The 14,736-nt window shown below is 39.7% G+C and overlaps 1 protein-coding gene across 10 annotated transcripts in view; it reads right to left on the bottom strand.

The window, feature by feature from the left end:
• Window positions 1-1,061: 1,061 nt before the first annotated feature.
• The window catches only part of smog (G-protein coupled receptor 158 smog), a 99,666-nt gene continuing 85,991 nt past the window's right edge, over window positions 1,062-14,736 (bottom strand). For 7 of the 10 annotated variants that reach the window (XM_022064436.2, XM_022064435.2, XM_087348074.1 and 4 more), the window contains 7 exons: window positions 13,979-14,088; window positions 12,136-12,371; window positions 10,990-11,234; window positions 10,277-10,450; window positions 9,000-9,125; window positions 6,950-6,970; window positions 1,062-5,470 (listed from right to left, as the gene is read on the bottom strand). In XM_022064436.2, coding sequence (XP_021920128.1) covers window positions 5,243-5,470; window positions 6,950-6,970; window positions 9,000-9,125; window positions 10,277-10,450; window positions 10,990-11,234; window positions 12,136-12,371; window positions 13,979-14,088 — 1,140 coding nt within the window. In that variant the 3' untranslated portion in view covers window positions 1,062-5,242. The remainder of the gene's footprint in view (window positions 5,471-6,949; window positions 6,971-8,999; window positions 9,126-10,276; window positions 10,451-10,989; window positions 11,235-12,135; window positions 12,372-13,978; window positions 14,089-14,736) is intronic. The other 3 variants (XM_022064440.2, XM_022064441.2, XM_022064442.2) reach the window with 3 other exon arrangements.

Here is a 14,736-nt window from a genome sequence, read left to right as displayed (position 1 = left end):
GCAAATCTCAAAACCGTGACTGCTGGTAGACTTCCAATACCCCAATGCTCTGTACAGTTTTTTCTAGTTCCTACAGACAAGTGTCGGGTTAGAAGGCCTACATTCTAATTCTGCATTAATTCCATTTTACCGCCAGACAGAGATCAGACAGGATAAATGAAAGGCCTAACAAACTAATCATAAATCATCTTCTGTTCCATGTAGACACTGATAGGCTCTCTGATCATAATGAACATCAAGGCCGATGAAGGAAAATATTAACTCCGAACATTTCTATAATCGTCTTTGAATTTTATAACAGCTGGTTTCTTGTTCTACGTCTTCACGCAAGATGTGACATCATAGAAATGTTATAACACTTCGGTCATGATAAGGTCAAGTGAGTCTTAGAATAAGAATTGCATCAGAATTACAAACAAAACCACAAAGAGGTGAGAACCTCATCACACACTGGTCTGAAAAGGAGCTGGGAGCTACAGAAGCGAACTGTAATACTTCAATCACTTGTCCGTCTTTTTCGTGTCCTTTCTTTAGGAAACACAGTAGGCTTATAAAGTCACATTTTCCTGTCTCCACTTTTAACTTCTGAACTACTTGCAGTCCACCGATTTGACTCTGCCAACGATAGCGGTACCAAAATAATCTCTACAATATTTACAATTACAAGCATTCGATCTTGTGACCACGAGGTCAACACACTAACCCAAGAGCTAAATTACAGTGCGTCGTCTTCATGGTGAATGTCTCAGACTACAACGACAGAAATAATGCTTAACTAACAAAGAATCGAAAATGATGTGAAACAAAGTAGTCGTGACTTAATTGAAATACGTATCGGCATGTGGGGTAACTAAATAAAACCACGAAAAGCATCAGTCAGGACATTCAGCATCCTGGCCAAGATTTTAATCCGGAAATGTATTTCGAGGAGACACCCTCATCGCCATGTTAGTAGTTCAGTAAGCTTCTGTTGGTGATGAAAACGGGCTGATTATGAAGCGAGGATAAACGTGCCTGAAGAAAATTATTTGGACAAGTGGTGGGCACAAAGTTTTATGGTGTATAAAACAACAAATTGGTACTTTACTCTTAACGTGGATGGATACATGAATGTTACATTGTTCTAGGTATATAATACAAATATATATGTATATATATTACAATAGAGCGTGGTAAAACACGTTGCAACGAAAGTATGGTTCAAGGATGCACTGGATACTCATGTCGATGGACTTCGCTGTAGTGCACAGGTTGCATACCAATATTTGGATATGGATTTGTAAATATATGAAGCCTCAAAATATAAGTTTCTCGTGAACATCTGTTCTCAGTAGCCCGTGTCTGTGATATCGCTAACTAATTTAGTACTGATATGCAAAATACTGATTAGTTCTGTCTACAAGCTACGTTCTTGTTCCACTACGAATGTTGGAAACCTATAAAAATGTTCAGTCAAATAACTACTAAAATATTGTTTCTAATCGCACAGTCGCGATCACATGTGCGCAGTATGCGGAGACCAACCCCCACATCAGGCTAAAAAAAAAGATTAAAAAAATGTACGTATATAGTAAAATCACATTCTACTCAAAGGCGACAGAATTATACATAAGAAGTGGAAATTTTGATTTGATCGATAGAATGGACAAGACGGAGAAGAGTTCAGATATGAGCTTGTCTCTAAGGTCAAGCAAAGAACATCCACTGTTTGTTAACAGATATATAAAACAGCGTTCCGTCCATACGGCCCGCGGTTCTGGCCCGCGAGCGAAACTACAGCAGAGTGAAGAAGCTTCTACGGATTGAGCTCAGTGATTTTGTGGGATGATTACCTTTTGTACACAAGCTCGCATTCAGTGTTACAAAAACTACAATAGTCCATCTTGTTGGCCAGTTCTTTGCTGCAATACTTGGTCCTCATCAGTCATGCAGATCACATGGTTACAGAAAGAAAGGGAAACACACAGACAGAGACAGCCTGTGGGATGACTCCCGAGCGCAACGTGACGTCACCAGCAGGCAGAATTACGAAACAGGGTTGGGGGGGGGGGGGGGTCCTTCAGCCCAGCCACGGAAGCTCAACATCATTGATTCATTTCAATGTGTTCGAATTACAAACTCTGGATTTCGTAAATACTTTCGAATCTGAGAATCGCTGAAGCCTACAGCAGGGATTTTCAAGCCACTAGACATAACTACCGGGGAACCTACGCAAGGGAATGGCACTGTTATCTTCCCACACAGTAGATGGACATGCAGCGGGACACACGCCTGTCCCAGTGGTTCTCAGGTTCTGTTTTCGCTAAAGGAAACGAACGAGAAAGACCAAGCCACTTCGAAAGCAACTGTTGTCTTATTTTCTTTGGACATTATACACTCTTTACTTTTTAAATTGCACATTTTAGAAACTGCGACGTTTCGGAGACCGGTTGTCTCCATCGTCAGATAAAACACAAAAGAAAAGGCGGTAGGAACAGATGCCTATTCTGCAGGAGCAATTATATACAGGCAGTTTCTAAAACGTTGTAATTGTTATAATTACAAAATATGAAACACAGGCAAAGGAAAATGTCCAAAGAAGACGCCATAACAATTGCACTATACCATTAGTTATTCATATCAGACTCACGGTGTCACAGTAACGAATTAGGCCTGAAATATCTTACTTTCTGCTTGTCCTGATTCTACTTTGCACTTAATTATCTTATTACACGCCAGCAGCTTGGAACACCTTGTCAATTTTAGAACGTTTGTATCAGATGAAATTTAAAACCGAACAGTTACAATAAAACAATTTGTTCCTGACTGCGACTACAATAAATTTTCCGCTTTGCTCAATCGCTGTATCATTTCAGCAGACTTTATAACTTTAGAACGAACAAAAATACTGAACCTCATAACCTTGACAAATTAACAGCGAAATTCAACACATAGGCCTACTGTATTTTATAATAATAATAATAATAATAATCCACGATGTTTTAAGTACTGTATTCATGAGCCGAGGCTAAACTTTGTCCTTAAGCTGGAATCACTAAATTCTTGGACTATGTCCATGGTATGCGTTTTTAAAAGAAAACTATATTTCGGAATCTGAATGTGACCTGCGGACGGAAGCAGATCCAGCTTTCGAAACATAGTGTTCATTTTAAAAAAAAACGCAGACGATCCACATAGTCCAAGAATTTAGTGATTCCGACTGTAACACACCATCGTCAGTGCCCTTTAAAATCGATCTGTCCTTGAGGTTTATTACACAGTAAGTTGTGGAAAATATTATTTGAAATTAATGAAATGGTATTTTAAGATCTTCCTCAAGATGTGCTCCTTCCGTAGTTCCATACTGGAGTGTTTCTCTTGGATGACTTCCAAATGCTTTTCAAGGTTTGTGATATATTATCATCATCACCCACTTTTAGAGGGGGGAAGTCTGCCCCCTTCCCTCCGTTCCGGACTTCACACCAAAACAAATCCGCCACAGATGACTAACTTCTCGACACGCACTGTCAACTTAGACACAGACCTAATCGAATTTCGCGGTGAGCTGTTAGCATTCCTTCGTATTCCTCATGCCCTGGGCTATGAATTTGTGAAGACGCTAACTATCGTGAGCGATTTTTCTGTTCCTTTTAGCCCATCCCTCCCAGCAAATACTGGGCAACACCTTAGCAAGTAAACGGAGACCTGAATTCATTCTTAAATATTTGTCATTTAATAAATTACCATTTCGAAACACAACGTATAGGCGCTTACGTTTCTGCTATAGGAAGTCGATTTTTATATGAAATTTAAGTGGATAAGAAGAAGGCTGTCTTCCGGGCTGTAGCGCCGTGCAGTCTGCCTCCATCATCAGGGTAATCGCCCTGATGATGGAGGCAGCAAAGACTTCACTAAATACAATAACCAAGCTAAGTCACGTAATCGAACAACAGTTAACCACACGTGTACTGAACGGCATCAGAGTGAAATATTGAGTTATCACGTGATTGCTTCACGGGCATCTATAACAATTAGCCAACAATTTGCTGTATCATGTCAAGGCAAGGTGCATCCTCGGGCAACCACGCGAGTAATTTTCAGGCAGCCATCCTATGGATAACAAAGTGTATCGCCTTCCACAGCAATTTCAGTGTACGTCCAAACACCCTTTTTTCAAATGCCCGCAATAAATATTATTCCAGGACAACAGACTAAATTTCACGCGCGTTTAAATCACCAGGTTAAATTACAGTATTTACATTTTAAGCTTTATTTATATCTTACGTAACGACCCTATCCTGGAATGTACCTGGAAGGACTGAGGAAAACAACGGAAACCTCAGAACAACTAGTCTCTGAGCACAGATTTCAACCCGTGACCTCCCAAAGCCGGAGTGCCAAGTAATCGAAAGAGACGTTCTGATTTTTAGTTTATGATTATTTGGTTTTCGCGTAGGCAATCAGAAGATAATAAGATAAATGGTTACGAATTCAATGTTACCAAACATTCTGAAATGAAGGCTGTGGAGGTCAGGAACTGGAGAAGTGTGTATTGTCCTTTGGTTTATTTACGACGCTACATAAACTACAGGAGATGTTAGACTGGCACTCTGTCTGGATCTTATTTTGGAAATTATTTGTTCGATTCGTTACTTGTCAGAAAAAGGTTACTTTTGAATAACCAAAGAATGTTCTTATTACAATGCTATGTTAAGTAGTTTATGTAGCATGCATGACTCAGCTGAGCTTAGTTCACACTCTCTAGCCCTATTTATTTCAGATCTGTCTTAATATCCTCTCATATTCGCCTCATAGAAGTTATCTCTTCCCTTCTGGTTTGTGACAAATTTTGTAAGAATGTTTCCGATGTTTATATGCAGGAGCAGACAGAAAGAAAAAAAAATTTCTTACAGCATTCCTCAGTCTTAGGAATAAGTTTCCGCTTCCGTGAGCCATAACTATTATTTTTGCACGGGAATTTCGCCCACTGCTAAACTCCCAAAGTTGGAAGATTTGAGGTTTTTACGGCGCCGAGTCCGAAGATAGATGTCGTCTGGGTCGTTGCACCGTGTAGACTACACGGTGCTACAACCCAGAAGACAGCCATCTTTGGAGGTAGTCTGGTGGTGAACAGAACCCCAGGGTTCGCTCAGAGCCCCAGACGCTCCGTGGCTGTGCTGAAGGGGAGAAGTGTCTAGAACCACTCGTTGCCGTGAAGTTGCCTCGGACGTTTAATAACCGTCACGTCACGCAGCGGACTGTATCATTGTTTGTGTGACACCCGGTATGACACGTTCGGAGTCCCGTACCCAACCTCGCTGAAGGTGGATGGCCCGTCGTTGTAGATTGCACTGGGTCCCTCTATGCTGCACACAGAGTCCTCTGGAGTTCGAGACACTTCCGCTTCCGTTGTCTCGTGGTCCGTGGCCCCACCGCCGGCAGCCCCGTGGTGTCTCGTCGAACAGCGCTGATGTCGATGGTGGAGAGCCTGCTTCAACACACAACAGAAACAGAAGTTCGGGGAGGGGCAGCAGGTTCGATTCATGATTTGCAGCACACCTTCGCCGTTCGAGGGGTAGCGTTTTCGGAAAACCTCGCAAGAAATACAACAATGATGTGTGAAGTGAATGCCTTGCGGGGAAAATGATTTAGGGGCACTAAAGACACAGGAAACATGGTACTAAAAATATATATTTAATAAACACGACAACACTGGTGTTAATATTTATAGGAATGACGTCGGCCTTCTTATTTCAACGATGCCAGGGTGATCGAACGATATAATAAACGACGAAGGAGGAACCAGGAGGTGAGTTATCTTCTGTTGCTTTGCCTTCTTTCGCATGTCATCATACACCTCCTTGTATGGTGCCATGACAGACTAAATACAGAATTTTGATTTCAGGCACCTCTCCATGAAATGGCCAACCTCAAAACAAATTCTCGTCAACGTCATCCACCATCTGGAGGCCTTAATTGAGAGCTGAGGTCGACTCGTATGTCTGCTCATGAACTACCGTGAAAGAGCGAGGGACCAACTGCGCGATGAACAAATATTACCATATAATTTCTCTGCTAATGAGCAAAACAGTGATGATGAGAGTGTTTTGTTTATTTCTATTTAAAAAGCATTATCAGTTATCACCCTGGTATGTTATTACTTGCGATTATCGAAGGGTGTGGTTCGCCCTCAATAAAAGTATACAGGCCTACGTTGATTATAGTTTCTCTACATTGGGTTCTTCTCTAACTGCAAACAGTCCGGAACAGAAAGGCAAACTACAGTGACCTAACGGTGGACGAAAGCCAGATCTGCGCAGGAGAGTACAGAAGCAGAAAGGCTTGTTGTCCTACGTCACTGTCAATAACTACTGGCAGATGGCTGGATATCTTTTAGGAAATTGCGAAAAAACACATTTACGATACCATCAAGGGAGTGTGTACTGATATATCATCATTATCATCAAAATGTTTATCAAGATGGCAACAGTTCAACGCACAAACATGCCAATTTCCAAGTGTGAACATTGAAAGACGATCACATTTTGACTATTCATTCACATATTTATGAAGAATGTTATTTTGAGGTGTTCTGAATCAGGAACAGAGTTATTATCTAAATACGTAAAGTTACTTGAAAGTTTGTTACATTAAATTCCGAAATTCTTACTCTTGTCTAACGAATTTACTTTTGCGTTGTATTTGCATGTTCAAGGAAAGTAATGACCTTTCCTAGAACGAGGTATAAGAAATATGATTCCTGTTTTAATATTTTTAGTTTCCCGTTATTTTCAACAGGATGTTCTCAGTATTGGTATAAATGGTAAATTAACATGCAGCTAATTATGCATGCAGGAATTCTTTGTCTACTACATTACCTCCATGCTATCACTTTTGTAGTGCGATAGCCTACGTGTTATCTATTCTAACACAAATTTTTACTATATATCTCATGCACGTACTATCGTACCTTTTCTCTACTTCCTTTCTTCTGCAGCACCAAATGCATAAAGCATAATTTTAATAAGTTCTGTTTGTTTTCCTGACTGACAGATCTTCACATATTATTTCAGACTACAAGATAACTGAAAACTCCCTACCTCAACGTCTGTAAACAATATCACTCAGATCATACAGAAAACCACATTTCTGTGAGCTAGGTATTTACAGTGTTTAAAAAGAAGGTTTTGAAAAGCTTAATCTTCTTCTTTTTTCCGGTTTGACAATGTTTCCACATTTTCCGGTACCCTTTACGAGTCCCCAACTTTTTATTAGTTGGCTTGATCTATGGACATTCGGTAGGACTCCTTGGACGAGGGATCGGCCCGTCGCAAGACCTCTACCTGTACACAGGACAGCACAAATAGAAAAACATCCAGGCTTGAGTGGGATTTGAACCCACGGTCCCTGCGACCAAGCGGCACAAGACCCACGCCTCAGACCACGCGACCACTGTGGACCCCAGAAAAGCTTAATATATGACAATATATAATTTTGGGAAAATTACAATGGCTGAATTAATTTTATAGCATTTCTCAGTATCAAATACGTAAATGTTAAAAACAAGATGTAAACAAATGAATGGAGAAAAGGTGTGGCAAAGCGAACAGCATGAAACAAATCAAAATAAAAGTCTGTTTCCTATTTCAAAGAAAAGACATTACTTCTTCGCTATAATTAATCATTTATTTGTGACGTTAGGAAAAATAAATGTAGTTTAATCAGACTCTCAGATATATTAGAAAATTAAAATTGTTAATTGAAAATAAAAACTAATAAATGTAGTATCAAAATTGTTATCTTTTTATAAAATCCAGATTTAAAATTTTAAAAATCTGTCAACAGAATTAATTGTGAGATAAAATCCTACGGAATTTTCTAAATTTTACTTTGTATTTATTATAATTACACTTTTTAATGTGAAGAAAACACACATAATAAAATATAAGTCACTACATATGAGGAAATATTTACAATATCTTAAAAAAGTAAACTCAGATTAAATTTTATAATATATCAGAAGTTCCTTTTTACTACGTGTAAGTTAAAACAGAGAAAACTTTACGAAATGGAGAAACAGAAAAGCAGCACCTTTAGAAACTTACATTGACTCTTACTATTAGCCTGAATCTCCCAAAACGAAAATTGCTCATCCATCTTGACATCTGCTTAGTCTTCAAAAATGCGATAACCTTTCAAGCACTGGCAGATTGCACAGCCCATTTCTTTGGAACAACGAATAAAATAATCTAAGACTAATGGAGTAACATTATGACTTTCAGAATGTGTTACATACGGTTGCATTTTGATTCGTAGAATTTAAATGACACCTTAACCTTTACTGTCTCTGAGTCACTACTTATTCGTGTTCGAGCTCGGTGTGTGTTGTAGTAGCATAATGCCAAACCACTAATAAAACAGTTGAAAACTGGACAGCCCAAAGTACAGGGGCTTCAATTTCCTGTTCCTGTACAATTGAGGTTATGTTGTATATAAACGACTTGAAAACTGAATGGATGGAAGACCTAAAATTGTAAGATTTGAGGTTTTCACAGCGGATTTTTATACTAAATGAAATGTAACTCTAAATTCATACGTATTTTGTTGTCATTTGTTGTGACAAACAATCTTTAGAGACTACCATTTTAACTGTTCACTTGTTTATATCCTGTAGAATATTTTAAATGCTTTTATATAGATATAAAAATTAATTTGTTCCTCAAAACACAGCGGAAGAACCTTTATTTAAAGCTTAAAATATGTGAAGCCTTCCTGCCCAACTGTACTCACAGAATATGGTATACTACATTCACATTGGATCCAAAACTCTTTTTGTGAAAATACTGAATTTCTGCAAAGGGGTCGCTTCAAAAGAAAACTCACTGCAAAGATACTACACTGGTACTTCATTCCATCGTCTTACAGAAAATGTCACTTTCTTGGCATGTATAGTTAAACTAGCTTCTTTTGCTTCAGAAGTGCTGCCTAAAAACTTGTTTGCATAAGGACGTATTATGTACCTGCAAGGAGAAGCGACGGTGTGCCACCTTGCGACCACCGCGGCGCTTGGAGATATGTGGGTTGTCTGCCCGGATCGTCTTATTCTTGAGCACTTCAAGTTGCGTGTACAGCCGCTTTAATTCCGCCTGCGGATAAAAGTCCATTGAGGCACTAACCCTACTGACGTTAGTGCCCTGCAGAGATTTGACGATCTCGAATCAGCAGGATGATTAAATACAGATAAAAATTAGTCTGTAAAGTGACTGGTTGTGGACAGGAAGACAGTGGTTCAATTTTCAGGGGAACAAAAGTATTTTTCTTTTTCAGCGCAGTTATTCCCTTCTATCAAACAAGCAGTGGTGGTATAATGAATGTAAGAGTGTACCTTTGATTTTCCTCTACAATGAAAGGCTTGCTTCAACCTACAGCAACAATTCTTCTCCTCCTCCTTCTTTTCCTTCTCCTCCTTCCCCTTCTTCTTCTTCTTCTTCTTCTTCTTCTTCTTCTTCTTCTTCTTCTTCTTCTTCTATGGCTCTCAGGTCCGTATTCGGTTCATGGCCTCCTCAATTCCCCTCTTCTATTCGGGTCTGAGGAGGCCATGGACAGAAGAAGAAGAACAACAAGAATTGTTGCTGTAGGTTGAAGCAAGCCTTTTATTGTAGAGGAAAAGCAAAATTACACTCTTACATTCATTATAAAACCACTGCTTGTTTGATAGAAGGGAATAACTGCGCTGGAAAAGAAAAATACAGCAACAATTCCATGTTGCTTTATAACAAACAGCTCTTTCGTACCAAAAGTTTGTAATTTGTTTCTCAAAGGTTCTCACTTCGAAGGACCACTCTGTACAAGAATATTTTTTTTTTGTAACTAGACGGATGGCGAGATAGGAGACTGGAGGGAATTGAGTACTCTTCACTGGTTATTATTAGGATGAAAATCAAGAAGGATAAGATGGGCAGGGCTTGAAGCATGCATGGGACAGATCAGAAAAGCATTCATTACATAGTCAAAACATCTGAAGGGAAGACCTAGAAATAAATGGGAGAATAATATTAAAACAGAAACTGATGAGATGAATATGCGTGCGGACAGGACTCATCTATTTCACTACAGGGACTGATGTGGCAGTTTAACAATATATCAGAGGTGCTTGCTGCCTTCATCATCAGTAAACTTCTACCTGACTACACAGAGCTACATCCCAGAAGATAATCTTCTTCATACTCACCGTGATAAGAACCTGAAATCTCACCAATATTTGGGTTGTTTAAAGCAATTTAGGCGTAAGGCTCACCCTAATATCTTCTGGGTTCATGTCGGCCAAATTAATTTCTCCGACATCCACGTCGCTGCTGTTGGTCCCAGTGATGCCATCTTGTGGCTTGAAAGCATCAACAGGTATGCGGCACGAGTAGTCGTAGTGCCTCGTTCCCCGAGAGTCTGTCACTTGCTTGTGTTGGTACCACAGCTGCAATACGAAACAGACACTTCTTGCCACATGCAAGAAAAGTTGGCAACACTCTCATTTTATTCTCACCAATAAGATGAACCTGCATGACTTAGTTCGCAGTTCAACTTCGTATATCTTTTAGAATATTGAACATTATCAGTATGTGAAATTTCTGTATGAAATGAATCGGAAGTTTTAAAAATAAATGCCTAAAAACTATCAAATGTTTTGTCTGACATATCTTTTTTGTATCGACCGAACTACTTCGACTTTCCTACAATGACTTTTCACAGCCGTGATAGCAGTTGACCTAATTAAAGAGTTGGACGTCTGGAACTCACGAAAGTTAAAAGTTCTGTTATCAGCTGTCTACAAAGTAGAACTTTCTTCTTTTCGTTCTCTCATAAAGGTATGTAATGTAGATATACGCAGACAACATGATCTTAAATGTTACTGTTCTTTCCTTACAAAACAGAGCTCGCTATGCCTTTGCATGTGGTCGATAACAAAATGAGAAATAACTTCGTTTAGTGACGACAAATGAAGACAATTCTTGCCTTAGGAGTGAATATGACGAGCAATACGACGGTTGATGTGAGCTGGCTGCGTGTGAAATACGCGAGGAAGCTGTAGTCTGGGTGGAGCGACCTGGAGTACACAATACGCAGCACGTAGAAGGCACCACTCACGGTGGCTTCCACCACAATGGCGAGACAAAGGAAGCGACGCTCCTGGAACTGCGTCGTGGCGTTCCGACACGCGTAACTCAGGTGAATCCCGAACACCAAGATAAGGATTTCACCTGAAGACCAAGTTTTAAGTGAACTGTGCGCTATAAAAGTGATCTCAACATTTCTAATTCATATCAAAGCTTTAACAGTAAATTCATCCACAAATGATCCTCTGGTAAAATATGCTTAGAACTCTTACTGAATGAACCGGCTGAATTGAATGGGCACTCTCGCGGTTCTCACAAACGTCATGCATCTGTACAGTCCCAGCTGTGGTGTTAAGATTGCATTATATTATTCCGTGAAAACTGAGCTTACAACAAGTGGTACAGTCATGCGACCCACTCGACGTACAGAAAGGTATAATCACGTGTACCATCGGTGACCCTCATGCAGGGCCGGACTCAGGCCCTAAGCTATGTCAAGTTTAAGTGGTCTCAAAAATTAGGAAGCAGATATATATTATTATCACTGAAGGGAACATTAAAAACCCAAAAATGAAACTGACGTAAAAGAAATCATTATAGTGAAGACAGCCATCTTCAAACTCGCCGCCGTGAAAACCTCAAATCTTACAAAGGCGACTTTAAACTTGTTTGAGGTTCTCATATCACAAGGTCCTAAGCTGTAACTCCGGCACCGTCCTTATGGGACCCAACGTGTTCTGAATTATGCACTAATTCATATAACATCCGTATTCCGGCGATCTGATTTTATAATATGAATCCACCTCCCCTATTCTAAGAGGTTCAGGGTAATACCACGTAACTCGACTGCACTACTTCAACTGCTGTCCAGAATCGAAGCATGAGATAAATGTTTTCAGTACGACGTGACCATGGCTTCGCCGCGACTATTACGAGCCCCTCACATGCGAAGTAGTTTGCCCGTAACAACACAATGCTGTGGTTGTAGAACTAAACTGCCATATGATAAGTTCCTAAGCGGGTAACATGAAGGAATTTCTTGTACCTGTTTCTGTGACGTAGTCCCACCACAGCGCTTTGCAGGCGAGGAACTGCAGTCCCTCGTACGTGGTTCCTATGGTGATGACGTCATAGTTCTCCTGTATGAAGTTGAGATTAGTGGCCGTCCAAGCAGCCATGTACCCGAATACCACTAGCACCATCCCGAGCAAATACTTGAGCAGGTCTTTGTCGCGAACCACCCAGCGGTGCGCTTTTCTGGTGCGAAACTCGATCAAAATCCTGCACATAACAGCTTTATTACTACACACTTTAGCGATTCACAATAACCAAGAGAATGAAACAAAGGCATAGCAAAAATAAACACGCAGCTGAATACAATGAGGCATCGATAAAACATCTATGACGATGGCATCGTGTTGTCTTATATCCGTCTCAAAATAAGTAGCCATCGGGTGGAGCGTCCAACACTTCCGCCTGAGGTCGTGTTCGCAGAATTCCTTACAGCATTATTGCAAAGCTAACTGCAGTACGCCTACAGACATTACTCTACTATAGAAGATGATAAATTTGTTTATCTTTGGGCCTATTTATTTATATATCCATCACATTAAAGTCTTCAAATGAACTAATGGCTCTGATGAACTCATATTTTATATTACGAACTGAGCTTCATGCAAAGTAGGCTTATAAGCTGTAGGACCAATACGAATAAAAATTAATTTTGTCCAAAAACGTTTTGCGTTGAACACGAATTTTGCATTGCATCTAAAAGCGATCGTTACATTCCGATACGAAGTCTGCAAAGGAACGAGAGGAATCTGACTGAGACGTCTTCATGTTGTGGTCCTTGCGGAAGCAAGTACTCAGTCCCCGTCCAATTCTTCAGATCACTCACTGATCTCTTTCTGTTCACGGTTTCCTCAAACTTTGCTGTTAGGTAAATTCCACTGACGTAAATGCAACAGTTTATGAGTAACCAATACTAAATGTTAACAGCAGTTTTCTTAAAAATAACAGAAATAATAAAACTTTTTGCTTTAAGATGGCTGTGTTCTGGGTTATAGGGCCATGTAGCCTGGTAGATGTATACCGACGTTTCAGAGGCACTTGCTGCCTACATCATCAGTCGGTAACTTCTACCAGAATACACGGAGCCAACCCAGAAGACGCCCGACTTCATTCTCGCCTCGCGAGTACCTAAAATAAAACTGTTTTTCGGTTGTGACATACGTATTATAGGTTACATTGCCTATAAACGTTGTCCACTGTTCTGTCCTTCCCCAACGCGACACTGCTTAGTGGTCGCATTATGCCTTAAACCGTTGCCAAGCGAGAAATATCGATGAGAAAGGGCGATCGTCCTAATGATGATGAAGGCAGAAAGCGTCTCCATTACGTCTGTACCAGTCCACGCGGCACATCGTCCCCAAAGGCAGACAACTCACAAATATAGTAATTACTCGTACTTATCGTGAGATTATTATATTTGCATATCAAGCAGGAAATCCTTAGAATTTGTTGTGATTCTTGGTAGAACTGATCGCTTTTTAAATTATAGACCTCATGTTGATGATAACCCTATAATTTACGAGGCAGAGGGCACCATTTTCCATTAGTCAATGGATTAGTTGTGATACAGTTTTGTGTATTTTGCAATATTTAGTATAAGCACCCATATCTCACTAGCAATTTTAGAGAACGTCATTTTTGCGATATCCAGTACACTCATTCACTTTGCAATGCTTAAAAACAGAACCACCGATCGATATAGTTAAATTTTGTAATAGACTTCAACGTAAGTAAACTACACGTTACTTTTACTAAAATATCAGATAAGACACGACAGGAACACACAAATTCACGTGCCCCACAGTTTGTCCACTCACCTATACAGCTTGAGTATGATAGCGCCATAGCAGATAACAAAGCCCAGTTCCCGGCACCATGGCTCCAGCAGACATTGCTCCACAGATGGGTCAAAGAACCTCACAACGACCTGTTACAGGACATGGGTCATTTTAAATAAGCCGGACGATGTTATAACCAAAGCAAAATTAAATGTGACGTACAGAATTCTGACTGTAGTACGATGTTATGTGAACATAATGTTAACCCCAAGCGTCACTTAATGACGCATTACATGACCTGGAAACAATAATTAAAGGACGAATGTCGTTTCCAGTTTCCTTGTCTTATCTGTAAGTTAAGTGGTTCATTAAAACTTTTATTATTATCCCATCTCTTCACCATTTTACAGGTTATGTACTTCCATGTACCCGAGACAAACCTTGCCCCTAAGGTACATAGGGCAGCAGCTATTTCCGAAATACATTTTGTTTTTAGTATGTGTTACATGTATTATATAGTTTTATTGTGAGGGATGACTATATATTTTACGACAGCGTCTTTCGAAATCTGTATTTATTTAACTTAAAAAGTTTTGCTGGCATTTGCTTGAAAGCTGATAGTAGTTGTATTTATCCATGCAACTGGGTTTAATGTCAATCCATTGTTTGTTAACTTCCTAACAGTTTCGATATAAAGTCATTGTTAATGGTAAAAACATCAGTTATTAATACCACAGTAATTTTCGTATTATTTCGATAAATTCAATATGGTTTTGACAACAGAAGAAAGTACCTTT

This window comes from Zootermopsis nevadensis, unplaced genomic scaffold, assembly GCF_977971745.1.
Source record: "Zootermopsis nevadensis isolate Lab colony 2312 unplaced genomic scaffold, Znev_1.0 Znev_ptg000012l, whole genome shotgun sequence".
NCBI classification, from domain to species: domain Eukaryota; kingdom Metazoa; phylum Arthropoda; class Insecta; order Blattodea; family Termopsidae; genus Zootermopsis; species Zootermopsis nevadensis.
The sequence above is the reverse complement of the archived record's forward strand: the minus strand, read 5'-3'. Positions and strand labels throughout refer to the sequence as shown.